This window comes from Capra hircus, chromosome 5, assembly GCF_001704415.2.
Source record: "Capra hircus breed San Clemente chromosome 5, ASM170441v1, whole genome shotgun sequence".
NCBI classification, from domain to species: domain Eukaryota; kingdom Metazoa; phylum Chordata; class Mammalia; order Artiodactyla; family Bovidae; genus Capra; species Capra hircus.
The window spans coordinates 27,759,185-27,773,980 of NC_030812.1; the positions used below are offsets into that span (position 1 = coordinate 27,759,185).

The 14,796-nt window shown below is 47.0% G+C and overlaps 1 protein-coding gene across 5 annotated transcripts in view; it reads right to left on the bottom strand.

Annotated features, from left to right (window-relative positions):
* Nucleotides 1-14,796, bottom strand: part of SCN8A (sodium voltage-gated channel alpha subunit 8) — a 200,564-nt gene that overhangs the window by 20,566 nt on the left and 165,202 nt on the right. For all 5 annotated transcript variants that reach the window (XM_018047744.1, XM_018047746.1, XM_018047747.1 and 2 more), the window contains exons 16-21: nucleotides 13,100-13,456; nucleotides 9,842-10,312; nucleotides 8,984-9,101; nucleotides 8,305-8,459; nucleotides 7,362-7,535; nucleotides 1,640-1,762 (exon numbers count right to left, since the gene is read on the bottom strand). In XM_018047744.1, the coding sequence (XP_017903233.1) occupies nucleotides 1,640-1,762; nucleotides 7,362-7,535; nucleotides 8,305-8,459; nucleotides 8,984-9,101; nucleotides 9,842-10,312; nucleotides 13,100-13,456 (1,398 nt within the window). The remainder of the gene's footprint in view (nucleotides 1-1,639; nucleotides 1,763-7,361; nucleotides 7,536-8,304; nucleotides 8,460-8,983; nucleotides 9,102-9,841; nucleotides 10,313-13,099; nucleotides 13,457-14,796) is intronic.

Sequence of the window (14,796 nt, forward strand, 5' to 3'; positions counted from 1 at the left end):
GCTTATTTAAAATATTTATCTAACTTCTGAAAATAGTAGGAAGGTTGGGGAGGAGGGAAGAGCATTTTAACCCTTCTCCAATGACACCAGAGCCCCCTAAAATGCTAAGCCCTCTTCAACAGACTCTCTCCCCACTTACACTTAGCCTGAGCATAACAAGGACCTAATAGCACACATTCTGAAATCTCTTATCTGTGCGAGAAAGACTTAGAATCCCAACTTTTTTCCCTTAATTCAAATAAATGTATGTTGCTGTGGAATGGACCTTCCTACAGATGGTTTCAGGTGGGCTGCAGAAAGGCTCTATTTAGTAAACCAAACTGTGACTGTGCTACAGCAGAAATGCAAATGTCTTACAGAAAGCATTTGTCTGGATAAACTAAAATAATAAAATCCCCAAGGCCAAGGGAGATGTTCATCTTCCTGGGCAGATGTGGGTGGCTTCATGGAACAGTGGCCAGGAACCCACAGATGAGAACGGAGTGAGGCAGTACCGTTCTGGTACCTAGTTTCCCTGAGCAGTCTGGCTCTGTGTGGGCCATTGCAACAGTTTAATGTTTGATCTCTGCACGTTTAAAAAATATCCTCTGTTTTGCTCTCCTGCATGTATTCAACATCTGAATTAAAGTGAGTTTTCTTGGTCTCGTTAAGTATAACAGACCTCTCTGATTACCACAGGACAACTATTACCATCAGAAGCCAGTTGTCCATTTGATTTTAGGAAACTGACTATGTGTGTGCTCATGCACATACATGTGCCCACACACAGAATTTTTTTAAACCAAGAGAGACAGCAAAAAGGCACCAAAAGAGGGAGCCTTATTTCTCAGTTGGCAGGGCAACAGCACCTTGCCCTGTTTGGATTTGGGTGGAGTATTGCCCAAGCAGGTAACAGCAGGGGTTGAGAAATTTCAGAAGAATTAGCTGATAGGCATCTATCATTGTACCTGGTTGTTATTTTAGCAGTGTTACAATAGGGGGCCAGAGAGCGTGGGCAGAGGGGTAGGGGATGAGGAGGAAAGCTCTGCTATCAGACGGAGGCTGCCAGTCCTTATGGGACTGGGCTGAGAACAACAAGGTGCAATAAGAGGAATCAGAATAGAAAGAAAAGCATTTCTTTTCCCAGGGTCATGGCAAATTCTGTTCTGTCCCCATTTCCAGGCCTACCGTCCCAGCTTCTAGCCCCTTCTCAGGTGCTTTCTCAGCGACTCCAAGGCCACGGTCCCCACCTGGCTCACGCCCCTATCCAGCACTCTCCCTGTCTGTGGCCTCTGCTTTTCAGGGAGTCTGTGGGTGACAATTCCCCTTCTTTGCACCTGGTGATTCTCCCTATTAAATCAACAGCCCAGAAAGCCGCCCCAAGTGCTACAGGTAAGCCAGGCCAAATGAGAATAGCCAATGTTAACATGGTCTGCGATGGCATGTTGTTGGGGGTGGGGCCAGTATTAATATGATGAGGCAGCTTAATGTGAGTCCCCTTCGCACAGGGCAGGTGCAGGGGAGAGAGAGTGGAGGATCAAGACAGCAGCTGCATCACAGAATTCGTGTTTGAATGATCTTCCCACCGTGTGATCAGTTCTAGCATGCTTAAACAGTTTCCACTGGCATGCAGAAGGATCAGCTGCTCTTAGTATCTTACCCTCATCCCTTCAAATCGTGATAAGGCTCTTAAGGGTCTCAAAGCTCTTAGGGTCCTAAGGGACTTTATGGCACCTAGTTCCGAGTAGCCCAGGGCATTAGCTATAAGGCTGACTAAAGAGACCTACACGGAAACAGAAGAGAAAAACAAAAACAAAAAAAAGGAAACAAAAGATAAAACAGCAACAACAACAAAAAAGAAACAGAGGATCCAGAGTGTTAGAATAAAACCCCTAGCCCTGATGACACAGACTGGGCCCCGCCCTCCCGGAAGAGGAAGTGTGTTACACCAGCTGCCTACTTCAACTTGGACTCAAACGACCTGGAAGGAAAGGTGGTTGAGGCAGAAGAGAAAAACACAAAGGGAAGAGAACGTCGAGAGAGGGCAGAAGAACAGACATACAAACTGGCAAAGGGAAGAGGCTGACGGGATAGGGAGAATGAGGAAGTCCCATTGGAAGGAGAGGAGCCTGAACAGATGACAAAAGCCTTACCCTCGCCCTTTACAGTCTCTGCAGGTCCCAGAAGTTCCCATTAAATTAAGCCAGACAAATTTAATGGTACCTATGGAAAAGAATACAGATAAATACACACACTCCACACAGGCTGCCCCCTCCTCAGCTCATTCACCGCGGACTTCCAACAAGGACAAGCTCTCTTACTCCTGGTTGACGAGAAACCATTTGTTTGAGAATTGGATCAGTTACTACATCAACAAGGAAACGGATTCAATAAGCACCACAGTAGACTTTGCAGTTCCCAACAAGAAAAGGACCAAATGGAGAAACTTCTTGACAGAACTTTGGCTCCATGGGAACTCAAGTGACTCTCTCACTTTTAACTGCAACAATCCTTCCATCTTTTTAACTAGAATCACGGCTCCCTCATGGTCATGAGAACTTGGGTAGGTCTGGACAACTGAATCCATATTTTCCCTTATAATTCCCATACTTTCTCTCCACAAAGGCCCAAAAGAATCGGCCTCAGGTCTAACCTTTCTAGGAAAATCTTCTCTTATTCTTATCATCAGGATAATGGCTGGAAGGCTTCTTGGATGAATTTTTTATTTACAGATAAGGAAACTGAGGCCCACACACAAGAATTTGCCCAGTGTCAACACTGGTGGTTCTGCAGCCAGGATTAAAGGCCCAAACTCCTGATTCCCAGGCAAAACTCTTTCTTCCACAGACAGGTCAACACCCCCCCTGGCTGGATGACAAAAATCCCAATAAAGGATTATGGTATCTGCACAATTTGGAGCTGTGCATATTGCCATACTGGGGAGAAGTAGTCTGGTGTCTAGGCCTGGAGTCACAGCCAAATGCTTTCTTGCTTTTACAGAGGCAGACCCACCTTATTCTACCAGAGCTCGCAGAGTGGCTAGCCCACAGATCCCTTAACTACACGGCTGCCTGGGCCTAACCTGAGAGGCACAGAGCTCTTCACGGGGAAGAAGACCAGAAATACCTTTAGTTAGACTGTTTGGGCTCTGGGTTTCTTAGAGAAGTATTTCCCTTATACTGCACCACAAGTCTGGGATAGGTTAAGATGCTCTCATCAACAATTCTTAAATTCCCTGTACTCGGAAGTAATGATCATAGGTTGGCTTAGCCTAAACTGATGATATTTGAAAGCAAATTTAGAGGCAAAAAAAGAGAAACAATCCACAACTTGGTTCTTGGTTTCATTTGATGCTTTTAAACTCTAGCTGAGGGATTTACTTCTCAAGATTCTGCATCTCTGAACTGTACAAAAAGTTTTTTTAAAAAACATAGATATTTATAATTAAGCAGCAGGCTGGCAGGGGTAGAAGTAGCAGGTCAATGGCCTAGTGAGGGTCAAGGATGAGCAGCCTCAGAGGTTTCAGAGTTTAAAGCAGTGTGAACCTTTGGCTATGCCTGTCCTAATAGTCCATGAGTGGAGATCTCTTCCCTGAAGGCCAGGCAGTAGCCAGAGCAAATCTGGAATGAACGGCTGCCTTATTCGGCTACTCAGGTTCTTTGAAGGGTAGATGGCTCAGAGTATAATTTCTGTTCCAAAACAGCAGGCTCAAAAGCTTTATCTAGAACACAGCAGTACCAACCAATCATTTCCCCTCCATCCATCACTGACAGTAAGAATCCACATGGAGGTGTCTTTTGTCTACGACTGCCAGGCGCGGCCAACTCTCAACCCTGAAGCATCTAACACTGTCATATTCTTAAGTGAGACCTGAATGGGTACATCTGAAGGTAAGCTACTTCAACCAAATACTCGAGGTCAAAATACCCAAATCAATTCTGCATAACTATGCCAGGTAAAGATTACAGAAAACTAAGCTTCATACAAGGCAAGAAGATTCTGGTTCTTGGTGTGGGGGGTGGGGTGGGGTGGGGGGGTGGGGCAGGGTGATTTATCTGATAATAAATAGGACCAAAGTGGGGAGAAGGGTGGAGGAGGTACAGATGCCAATTCAGAGGCTGGCTTTAAATGCTGCTGAGACAGTCTGCTATTCAACTGACCAATCTAACCAAGATCTCCTCCCAAGACAGCATCAGCAAGGGTCCTATCTGGGTAGTTAGTGGTAATTTTAGACAGCATCAGCAAGCGTCCTATCTGGGTAGTTAGTGGTAATTTTATAATCTGCTGAGTCTCCATGTTAAACACTCACTGGACATAATCAGAACATTGCTTAAAAGAATTAAGGAAAGAATAAAACCTGAAAAAGAAAAGGAACTGAGGGCAAGTAAAAATCCAGGCTATCTGTGGCTACGGGCATAGAAGAAAAGGGAGACACTGCGTGACTTTTTAAAAATGACATGAACATTTCCAAATGGAGAGTGTTTTCAGTAGTGAATTCAGGATGAGGTGAATGGTCTCTGCAAGTTCCCATCCCTGGAACAGATATGCTGGCTAATCTCTGGATCTGCTGGGAGTAAATTTCCCTGGGAGATGATGATGAAATTCTTTTCCAGGACACAATATCCAGGGCACCAAGGACCTGGGCAGAAGAAAATGTTGTCTCTGGGAACTCATGTGGCTTATAAACAAAGAAAGTTAATCTTGGAAGCCGTCTTGATCATCTCCATGATTCTAAAAAGTACCCTTAGTGGCTCTAAAAGGCAATGAGGAAGAATGAAAATCCATTAGAGGTACAAACATGGTGATGAATAACAGGTTCCGGCATCGAGTCACTGGTGGATGAAATGGGAGGAAAGAGAGCTTCTCAGAGAGGCTGCTAAATTAGGACTGAAAATTTACACCTGCTTGATGTTCTAAAATACCGAAGGGACCAGACTTTTTATTTAAAAGGACAGCAAAACCTCTGTTGGTTCCAGCTGTCCAGGTGTCAGTCGAAGCCTGATCCTCCATCCGTAACACACACAGCGCAGCCAGTGCACGGGCTGGAGCTGCCACCCCTCACCCTACTCTGGCACACTCTGCTTCACACTGGTTATGTGTGTCTCATCTTTTCAGCCCTTTGAGAGAAGTAATCTCGTCTGCTGCTGCTGCTGCTGAGTCGCTTCAGTCGTGTCCGACTCTTCGAGACCCCGTGGACTGCAGCCCACCAGGCTCCCCTGTCCCTGGGATTCTCCAGGCAAGAACACTGGGGCGGGTTGCCATTTCCTCCTCCAATGCATGAAAGTGAGAAGTGAAAGTGAAGTCGCTCAGTCGTGTCCGACTCTTCGCGACCCCATGGACTGCAGCCCACCAGGCTCCTCCGTCCATCTTGTCTTCTACTCTCTGCTTCCCCACAACGCCTGGCAGGAGGTTCTGTGCTGTGGGTGTTGAATGAACATTTGACACATGAAGAATAAATGCACTGCTCTGCCTGAGAGAAAACTGACAGTCCTGGGAGAGACCTGTTCCCGGAATGTGGGATTTCCACAAGCCTGGACTCAGGTAAGAGTGGCCTGGACGGCTAAGGTGAGCTTCCCAGGGGCCAGGGCCATCCCTCCCTGTCCCCTCTGACTCCCCATGGCTCCTGGGACAATTCTACATGGAGAGTGGTGTTTTGCTTATTTCTGTTTACTAGTTACTGGTCCAGAAGTGTTTCAGGAGCCAGAGTCAGGTCTCATGGCAATGGAAGAATCCAGCAACTCCCCAAAGTTAGAGGATTTAAGGATTACTGTCTGCGGGCTCCATGTCTTTCTCATGTCTTTTGCTTCCCTGTCACTTAGTATAAAGAGTGCTAAAAGTACTTACTAAATGCACACTGACCTGCAGAACTGTTAATTCTTCTGTAACAGCAGCAGAATGTGGGGTACTTGATTGCCCACCCAGAGGGAAGAGGAGAGTGGCACAGGTTAGGGTGAACAGGAGGCAGGTCAAGGTGGGGAAGGTTTGTGCTGAATCACAGCTTCCCTAGGGCTGCTGGAAGTGTGGGAGTGGACATACCTATCTGAGTTTCTGGAACGTCTAGAAGACAAGGAGCCCCTAGGTCTCCCGCGGGTGTCCACCTGACTCTAAGCGGTCCTGAGGAGTCACAGTGAAATAGAGGCTCCAGGGTACTTTCACTGTTCTGTAGAAAGAGAACTGGCCTGTGTCACCTCAGGTCTCTGGGTCTGATCCCAAACCCATTCCTTACCTCCTAGGACTTATGCTTCCCATCTGTGGGAGGAGGCAGAGGCCCTTTCGCTGCCACCTCTGGCTAGAGGTGCTCATGCCGGCCACCCTGGGGCAAGACCTCCCTGGTTCACTCTAAGAGCAGTGACCCCCTCACTTCACTGGAGCACAGCGACAGCTCTCGGAAGGAGTCGAGGATGCTGCGTTGGGAAAGGAGTGCATTAAGCCAGCAGAGACTGCCCTGGTGCAGACTGCCAGGTGCCTCTGACTTCTGTGCGGCTTCGTGCCAGCCCAGAGGGGCTCCATAGGCAGTTCACCAATGAAACCTATTTTAAAAGGACCAACCCAGCCACCAAACACTCCCCTTCTCCACTCTCAGAAGGAAGTGAAGTCACCTTTGGCCCTGCTCCTGAAATTCCCATTCATTCTCATTCAAATGCTGATTTGACTAGAAGAAAAAAGCTTCAGTGATCAGACAGAATAAGAAGCACTCATCATGGTTAGAAAGCCCAATAGGGAACAGTTCCTGGTGGAGTGAGAAATAGTTATAGGTGACGTGGCTTCACCCTGAAAAATAACACAGCAGGTAAAGAACACTGAGCCGTGGAGATGGTCTTGAAACCTGGAGAAAAAAAGGATTTTTTAAGTTTGATCACTACTGTGGAAATAGCCATGTGTGGGAAGGAGTGGGAGTCGGGGGAGGGTTTCTGTTGGGTTCTTTCCTCTCCTTGACAGATTTGTTCAGATGAGTCTGGTATGAAGACTTGAGATGGATGGGAGTGTACTTGGGTATGGTCAACAGGAGCATCTACCTTGATCCCACCCCACCCGCCCCGTCCTCTCAGCCCTCTTCTGGCAGCAGCAGGACGACAACACTGCTGATCTGGGGCCAGAACCTTCCTGTTCCCAGTCTAATAACAAAGCCTGGACACCAATGATTCCTCTTCCCATTCCTAATCTCAGAAACTTCTAGGTCAAACCACTAATGAACTGGTGACTTAGGCCCTGGAGCAAATGCGGGGACTTCAGAATCGCTTCCCAAGTCACCACCTGAGCGCTCCGAAGGGAACTTTACCCAAACCTCCTGGGCCCCAGGCAACTCCAGCCAGGAGAGGAAGGACAGTCCCTGCTTTTGTTTTCCTGCTGGCAGCGGAGGGAAGTAAAAGCAGGACACGTACAGCCACGATGAGGAAGTCCAGCCAGCACCAGGCATTGGTGAAGAACTTGACAAAGCCGTAGGCTGTCCACTTGAGCAACATCTCCAGGATGAAGATGTAGGTGAAGACTTTATCAGCGTACTCCAGGATGGTACGGATGGTCTTCCTCTGCTCGATGTAGATGTCCTCAAAGGCCTGGAAGAGAGGCAGCAGCTGCCTATAGTGCCTACAGGGAAACAAGCAACACGGACGTCCCACCCCCCACCCCCGCAACCCCCAGCAGCCTTCCCACCTGTGCTGGCGGGTCATCAGCTCCCCATCTTCCTTCACTCTATCCCTTGCTACACATGGCTTTTCTTTGTAAAAAAGTTTTCTTGAGATGTAATTTTCATATCTCATAATTCAGCTATTTAAAGTTTACAGCACAATAGCTCTTAATGCATTCAGAGTCATATATTCATCACCACAGTCAATTTTCATTACCCTCCAAAGAAACCCCACACCCTCCAACTGTCACCCTCTAGTCTCCTGATCTCCTCCTAATCCTGGCAACCACCAATCTGTTTTCTGTCTCCACAGATCTGCTCCTTCTGGACATTTTGTATAAACTGAATCATAAATGCGGTCCTTTGTGAATCAGGGGTATTAGGGAAGTAAGGGAAGTTGCTTTTAAAGAGGCAAGCTAAGCAGTGAAGATACTTGGTCATTTGTATTCTTATCCTGATGAAAAGGGGGCCTTGGGCTCAAGAGGGATCATGCTGAGGTCTAGGATGAAGATACAGGCAAGTGTGCATTCTAATCCCCAGGGTTCAAAACACCAGCCCGAAGCACTGGAGTGGATCGTTACTCTCGGTCTGCAGCCAGGCTGTGTCGTTAGAGAAACTGGGCTCGGCCATCCAGTCTCTGCTGCCAGCCCCTACACCCCTGCGCAGTTGGCCCCCCAGCAGATCTCCCCGGACCTCACCAGGGCACCACTGCTGAGCAGAATCATGAAGATGATGAAGGTCTCGAACCAGTTGTGCTCAACGATGAGGAAGCAGGTTTTCCGCAGGATCCACCAAGACTTGCCCAGCCCTTCCTCAGTGTTGACCTGGCAGCACTTAAATCTCTGGACACAACCTGGCACCGGTGGGAGAGGCAGATCAGGCTGTGGGACGCGCCCCGCCCAGATGCGCCCTCCCCTTCCTCTCCGAGGGCCCCCCAGGTGCTGCCCCACTGCACAGCACGACAGGAGTTCAGCGGCTAACTCAGAACCTCTGACTCAGAAGTGGAGAGGGTGGTGGGGCTGAAGCTACGCTGCCAGGCAGCCAGGGCAAGGCCCTCTGGCGATGGGAAGATACCCTATAAAGAAGCAGTGAGCGGGAGGAGAAGAGGGTAGTCAGGAGGCAGACACGGTGGAAGTCTTGGGGCTGATGTTGAGAAAAATGGACAAAGAAAAGTTTTGAGAAAAAAAACTTGTTACAGCTGAGAATCAAATGGGGAAAAAGGTATCAGCCTCCCTGAAATTGATGAGGTGAGGAACAAAGTTCCTGCAGATACCCACAGAGCCCCCCTCTCCCCGGCCAACCACGGACCCTGGCATAAACGCTGTCTGCAAGCCATGCAAGGGCTACATGCCGCCCGCTCCCCTGGCCCCCTTCCACCTTCCGTGAAGCAGGCATCTGGGTCCAAGTACTCCTCAGGCTGCTCCACGGGGACTTCTTCTACTTCTGGTTTGATGTCAATGGTGCTCCCTTCAGAGGAGCTGGTGTCGTCCAGTTTCTAGATACATAAGGAGAAAGCAGAGAAGCAGTGCTACAGCAGCACATCCGCCCCGTGCTGACCACACTGCCTTTGGCGCTGATGATGCAGCAGCTACCATTCAGGCTAGAAACTCATCATCATGCAATTCACCATGGGCTGACAATTACCACAGGGCCTGCAGAACCTGTCAGGAGCGGGCACAACATCACAGCCTGCTCGCGGATGACGGGGGTCCACCCTAGGCAGAAGGGGACTATAGCTGGTCTCAGTGGTACAGCTCAGACAGACTGATGGCAGGGAAGAACCCGAGGGTTTCCTCCAGCCTCTGATCCAGATGACTGAGAAGCAAGAGAGGCAGATCTGGGAACATCTCAGGAATCTAGCTTGTCTGGGGGTGGGTAGAATTGGTTCTCAAAGTTGAAAGTGAAGTGAAAGTCCCTCAGTTTTGTCCAACTCTTTGCGACCCCATGGACTGCAGCCTGCCAGGCTCCTCTGTCCACAGAATTCTCCAGGCCAGAATACTGGAGTGGGTGGCCATTCCCTTCTCCACGGGATCTTCCCGACCCAGGGATTGAATCCAGTTCTCCTGCATTGCAGGCGGATTCTTTACTGTCTGAGCCATCAGGGAAGCCCAAAAGTTCAAAGTTGAGAGTTGGCTATTCCAAAATCTCTCTGCCAGGCCCATGGCTGGACCAGGCCCAAGACTGATCATTTGTTCTTACACAGGATCAAGACAGGTTTCTCGGCTGGGACCTTACATCTTTGCTGCCTTCAGGATCCGACTCGCTGCTGACGTCCTCAGTGTTTAGGTTCTCAAAGTCGGACTCGCCGACGGCGATGGGCACTCGCACGGTCAGGTTGGGATTGTTGATGAAGGACATGTGGTCCTCGTCGATGATGTACTTCTCCACGCTGCTGCCGATGCCACTGGTGGTGCCATTGCCGTTCTTCTGGAAGTCACCGTTCCGGTGGATGTCGGCGCCGGTGTGGTTGGCGATGCAATTGGCTTTCTTCTCGTACAGCTCGTCCAGAGGCTTCACTTCGTCGGCCTCGCGCTGCTTGAAATGGGCCTGCATGAAGGCATGCACTTTCAGCTTGATCCACGCCACGCCCTTCTTGATCCGGATCACGGAGATTTGCAGGTTGTTCATTTCTCCATCGTCGTCTGTGGCCGCCAGGTTGTCAGCACTGAATGAGCTCAGAAGCAAGGCCAGAAACAGGTTCAGCACCTGCACCAGGAGCATTAGGAAAACGGCGAGTGAATGGAGAATGGTGTTGGGCACAGCTATCCACTAAACTAGGGCTGTAAACTGCGGGCTCACAGTCTTATGGAAAAGACTCGAGAGTTCCTACTGCGCTCTCTCTGACTCACGTAGTGTTTTCAGTGCTCATGCCACTACGTGCACATTGTGTTTGGTTTTGGTTGCAATACAAGTTCAGCACTCCTTTTTTGGGTTCTTTTGCAGTGCTATTCACATATATATGTGCTTCAAAACATACTCCTTTTCTTATAATCAGAAAAAGCAAAGGTTGTATCCATTTTGGGAGGAAATTCTCCAAAAATACAAACAAAAAGGTGGGCATGGGTTGTTGAGAAGGATCAAAGAATGCCTAGATGCCATGTGTTCCTGAGCAGCAGGTGTCCTGGAGGACCCAGGTTAGAAAAAAATTAGGCTTGGAGAACCAGACTTTCAAATAACAAATCTAGAAGGTGGAACTGAAATATCTCCCATGTTATCCTATTTTAAAAAATCGACTTTGTTTTCCTAACATTTGTCAAAATTAAGTAGCTCTAGCAAGAAGTGATGGTGACTTTTGGGTTCTATATCTAAGTGTCAGGCCATTAGAAACAAGTTTCATTTCTTTTTCTTTTCTTTTCTTAACCACATTGGGCATTAGGATTAATTTATTTTTATTAAGACTTACTTTTGAAAAGTGGGAGGGATGTTCACTTCTTGATTTACACTTGGCCCTTACTTTGTCATACTTCTGAAGAAGAGTAAGGCACACATTTTAGGTGGAAATAATCATATGCACAAGGTGGGAGGAACAGAAACAATGTATGAACTCTGCACATCCAGGTTCCAGTGGGCATTTGCAGCGTTACCGAGGAAGACAGTTGGTTACACGGGGGTCAGCTAATAAGGGCTTTGAAGGCCAGGCTGAAATATTTGAATCTTAATTGGATCCACTATTGGTCCTTGAGTAAACGAGTCACAGATGATGACAGAGATTTGAGAAAGTCATTCCTACTAGGTACACATGTGGTAGGCTGGGAGGAGGGGTTAGGAGTTAGGAGGCTGTTCCTTGCATGAGTTGATAAGGGTCTGGATCAGGCTGTAGCAATCTCAAACCTCAGCAAGCAGAAGAATCTGCTGGAGTGGCATGCTTGTTAAAAACGAGCATCTCCTTGGTCTCACCAGAAAGATTCTGATTCAGTAGATATGGGGCAGGTCCTGGGACTTGGCCTTTTTTAATGAGTGAAGCTCAAGGTGACTGTAACGAAGGTGGTCTTCCTTGGACTTTTAGAAATACCAGATGGGTTGTAGAAATGGAAAGGAAGGGGCAGATCTCAGAAATACTACAAAGAAAGATGCATATATAGAAATGCTAAGAAGAAAGAGATGAGAGACATCAGATGTCTACCTGGAATGGAGAGAAACGTCAGAAGAGACTGACAGATTCCTGGAGACGACATGGGCAGAAGGACTGTGCCACGGGGGAACCGGGAAAAGTGCCATCCCAGGCAGAAGTACCAGTGGATTTTGCCGTGTGCTCAGGTGTCTGTAGCCAGTCGTGGGAAGGTGTCCCTGAGACTACTGAGGACGGGAGACTAGAGAAATGGGAGGTCAGGGCTGGTGATGCTGACTCTGCAATGGACAGTAGCTGTAAGCAGCAGCTGTCCTCAATGAAGGAGTGGGAAGACTGGGGGTCAGGACTGAGGGGAAGATGGCTGGGAATGGAGAATGGCAGTGACTAAGAAACATTACGTTGCCTGTTTTTATAGGTCCAGTGAAAGACTAGGGTGGGCAAGGCTGGTTCAGAGGTTGATGAGTAGGAATGCCCTACTGGCATATGCTTCTCTATGGCAGAAAAAGGAAGAGAACCACTCTCGAAGAGCTTATAAGGGGTCATCTGAGTGTGTCTTCTTCCAGTCCTCCTTCTTGTACACTTGCAGGCGGGCTTTGGCCTGATTTGAAAGATGAGTGCTTCTTAAACTACAACGTGTATGTGGATCACCTGGGAATCATGTTAAAAATGCAGATACTGATTGTGGGGAGTGGCCTAAGATTCTGAATCTCTAATATAGCCTTGAATGTTCTCACTGCTGCTAGTCCTCAGATGACACTTTAGAAACAAGGTGTTAATTTCTGTAGGTGAGCATTCTATTTACAGAGGCAAGTGACAGCAGGTGGACAGAGTGAAGCAAGGAAGTGATTTGAAATTTATAAACCTCAGTTAAAATCCTAGGATGGCTTAGATCCATGGTTCTCAAAGGAGGGCAATTTTGCCCTCTGAGGGCAGTTGGTCATGTCTGGAGACATCTTTGGTTTTTACAACTTGCGCCGGGGGTCACTACTGGCCAGTAAAGAGTAGATGCCAGGGATACTGCAAATGCCTTACAGAACACAGGACATTTCCACAACAAGTAATTATCCAGCCCAAAAGATCAGGCTGAGAAGCTCTGAGTGTTTTTTAATAGCAGAAAGACCACAGACTTTGACGTCAAGGATCTACTACAAGCCCTGACGTTTATTAGCTGCGGGACTTTGGAAAAGTGCCTTAACTTTGCTGAATTTTGTTTCGACAATTATGAAAAGGTTGACACGTTGTGAGGCCCATGACCCAGTAGGCCTCTGAAAACAGCAGTCTCTTTTCCTTTGTACCTTAGGGTTCCTGGGCCGAGAAAGAATAAAGACCACCACAGACAGGGAGGGACTAACTAGACTGGGCTTCTGGGTCAAGGGCAGAATGCTCAGAGCCAAGAACAAAAAGATGCACAAGTCGGTACTAACCACCAAGTTGCCAATAACCATGACCATCATGAAGACAATGAGGCACATGGCCTGGCCAGCCACCTCCATGCAGTCCCACATGGTCTCGATCCACTCCCCGCACAGCACTCGAAAGACGATGAGGAAAGAGTGGAAAAAGTCGTGCATGTGCCAGCGCGGGAGTTCACAGTCCTGGTTGATCTTGCAGACACATTCTTTGTAGCTCTTTCCAAAGAGCTGCATCCCCACCACGGCAAAGATGAAGACAATAATGGCCAGGACAAGGGTCAGGTTGCCCAGGGCACCCACTGAATTTCCAATAATCTTGATCAGCATGTTCAGGGTGGGCCAGGATTTGGCCAATTTGAAGACTCGGAGCTACGGAAAAGAAACCCAAACAAAACCCAAATGAAATTCAATTAATTTATTCTTATCACATGGCTACAATAAAAACATACAAAATTAGCAAGATCATTACATTTACTGAGCACCCTTGGGAAATTATCAGGGTTTTCTAACAGTATCTTAAAACTGAGAGAAACTGAGGCACAGATGAAGGAAAACTAATTAACTGCAAAATAAGTGAAAGATTTAGAACTAAGAAGACTGCTTCTAGTCCCTGAATTAGTCTCTAGGTCAATCCACCTTCTAAAAATCCATACATGAACATACCCTTTTCCTACTGATTTTCCCTTGACTTCTCAGCAGTCATATTAAGGAAAGTGTGATTTGTAGTGAACCAAAAGATCGGCTTGGTAAGGACTGTGAGAATAGATCATCTGTCTCTTTAAAAAGGCAAGCATTTAAAAATTCTACATATCTCTCTTTTTGCCTACCAATAAATAGGTAATGGCCGATATGAAACTTTGTGACATGCTTGGACTAACTGGGAGGAAAAGCACAGCTTCCAAGGGGCAGTTCTAACACACCAAAAGCCTTATGAAAAGGGACTACTCTGATATTAATTCAGAGGACAGAACTTTTGGTATCTGTTAATCAGAAAATTTCTGTATTCTGTGATGAATGATTATAAGGTCTTGGCTAACCAGCTGAGAATTATAATGAATAAAGCCCATGAACAGAGATCACCATCATATGTCTTAAGTTAATAACTACACATGTAGTAGTATGTGTAACAGGATCTAAAGGAATTCTCGTAGAAGGCAACCATGTTGATTTGGACATATTTTTCCCCCACTGAAAATCTGAGTTTTATCTGAGAGTTCAAGATTTACCAGGTGATGCTCTGTATGTAATCTGGGTCTCTCACAGTTTTCCAGCATTCTGACTGGCTGTTAATTTATTCAGAGTATTAGTGATAATGCTTCTATCACTTAATTCTTCATCTTATCTTCTAAATAACAAGAACTACTCTCAAAAAGTCTACTTTTGGCTGGATCCTAACCAAAGACCAGTAAGCAGAGGTTCCAGAAATGTGACAGATATTATTTGTGACTTGGATTTAATGAGATTTCTGTTTTATAAACAGTTTCATTCTAATCCAATTCTCTTTCTTAGATAAGCTGAATATCCTTAAATCCTTTCAGTTGTGAGTGCTTAGGTATTTTCCCAATAAGAGAAACAAATCTAAGCCATTTCTGATGCTCTGTCTGAGTGGGATACCCTCAAGGTAACTCAGCTTCTCAAGGGACTCAATCAGGACATTACTCATGCCTATGTTTCATAGGAAGCTATTCTGAGGATACTGTTAACTATTA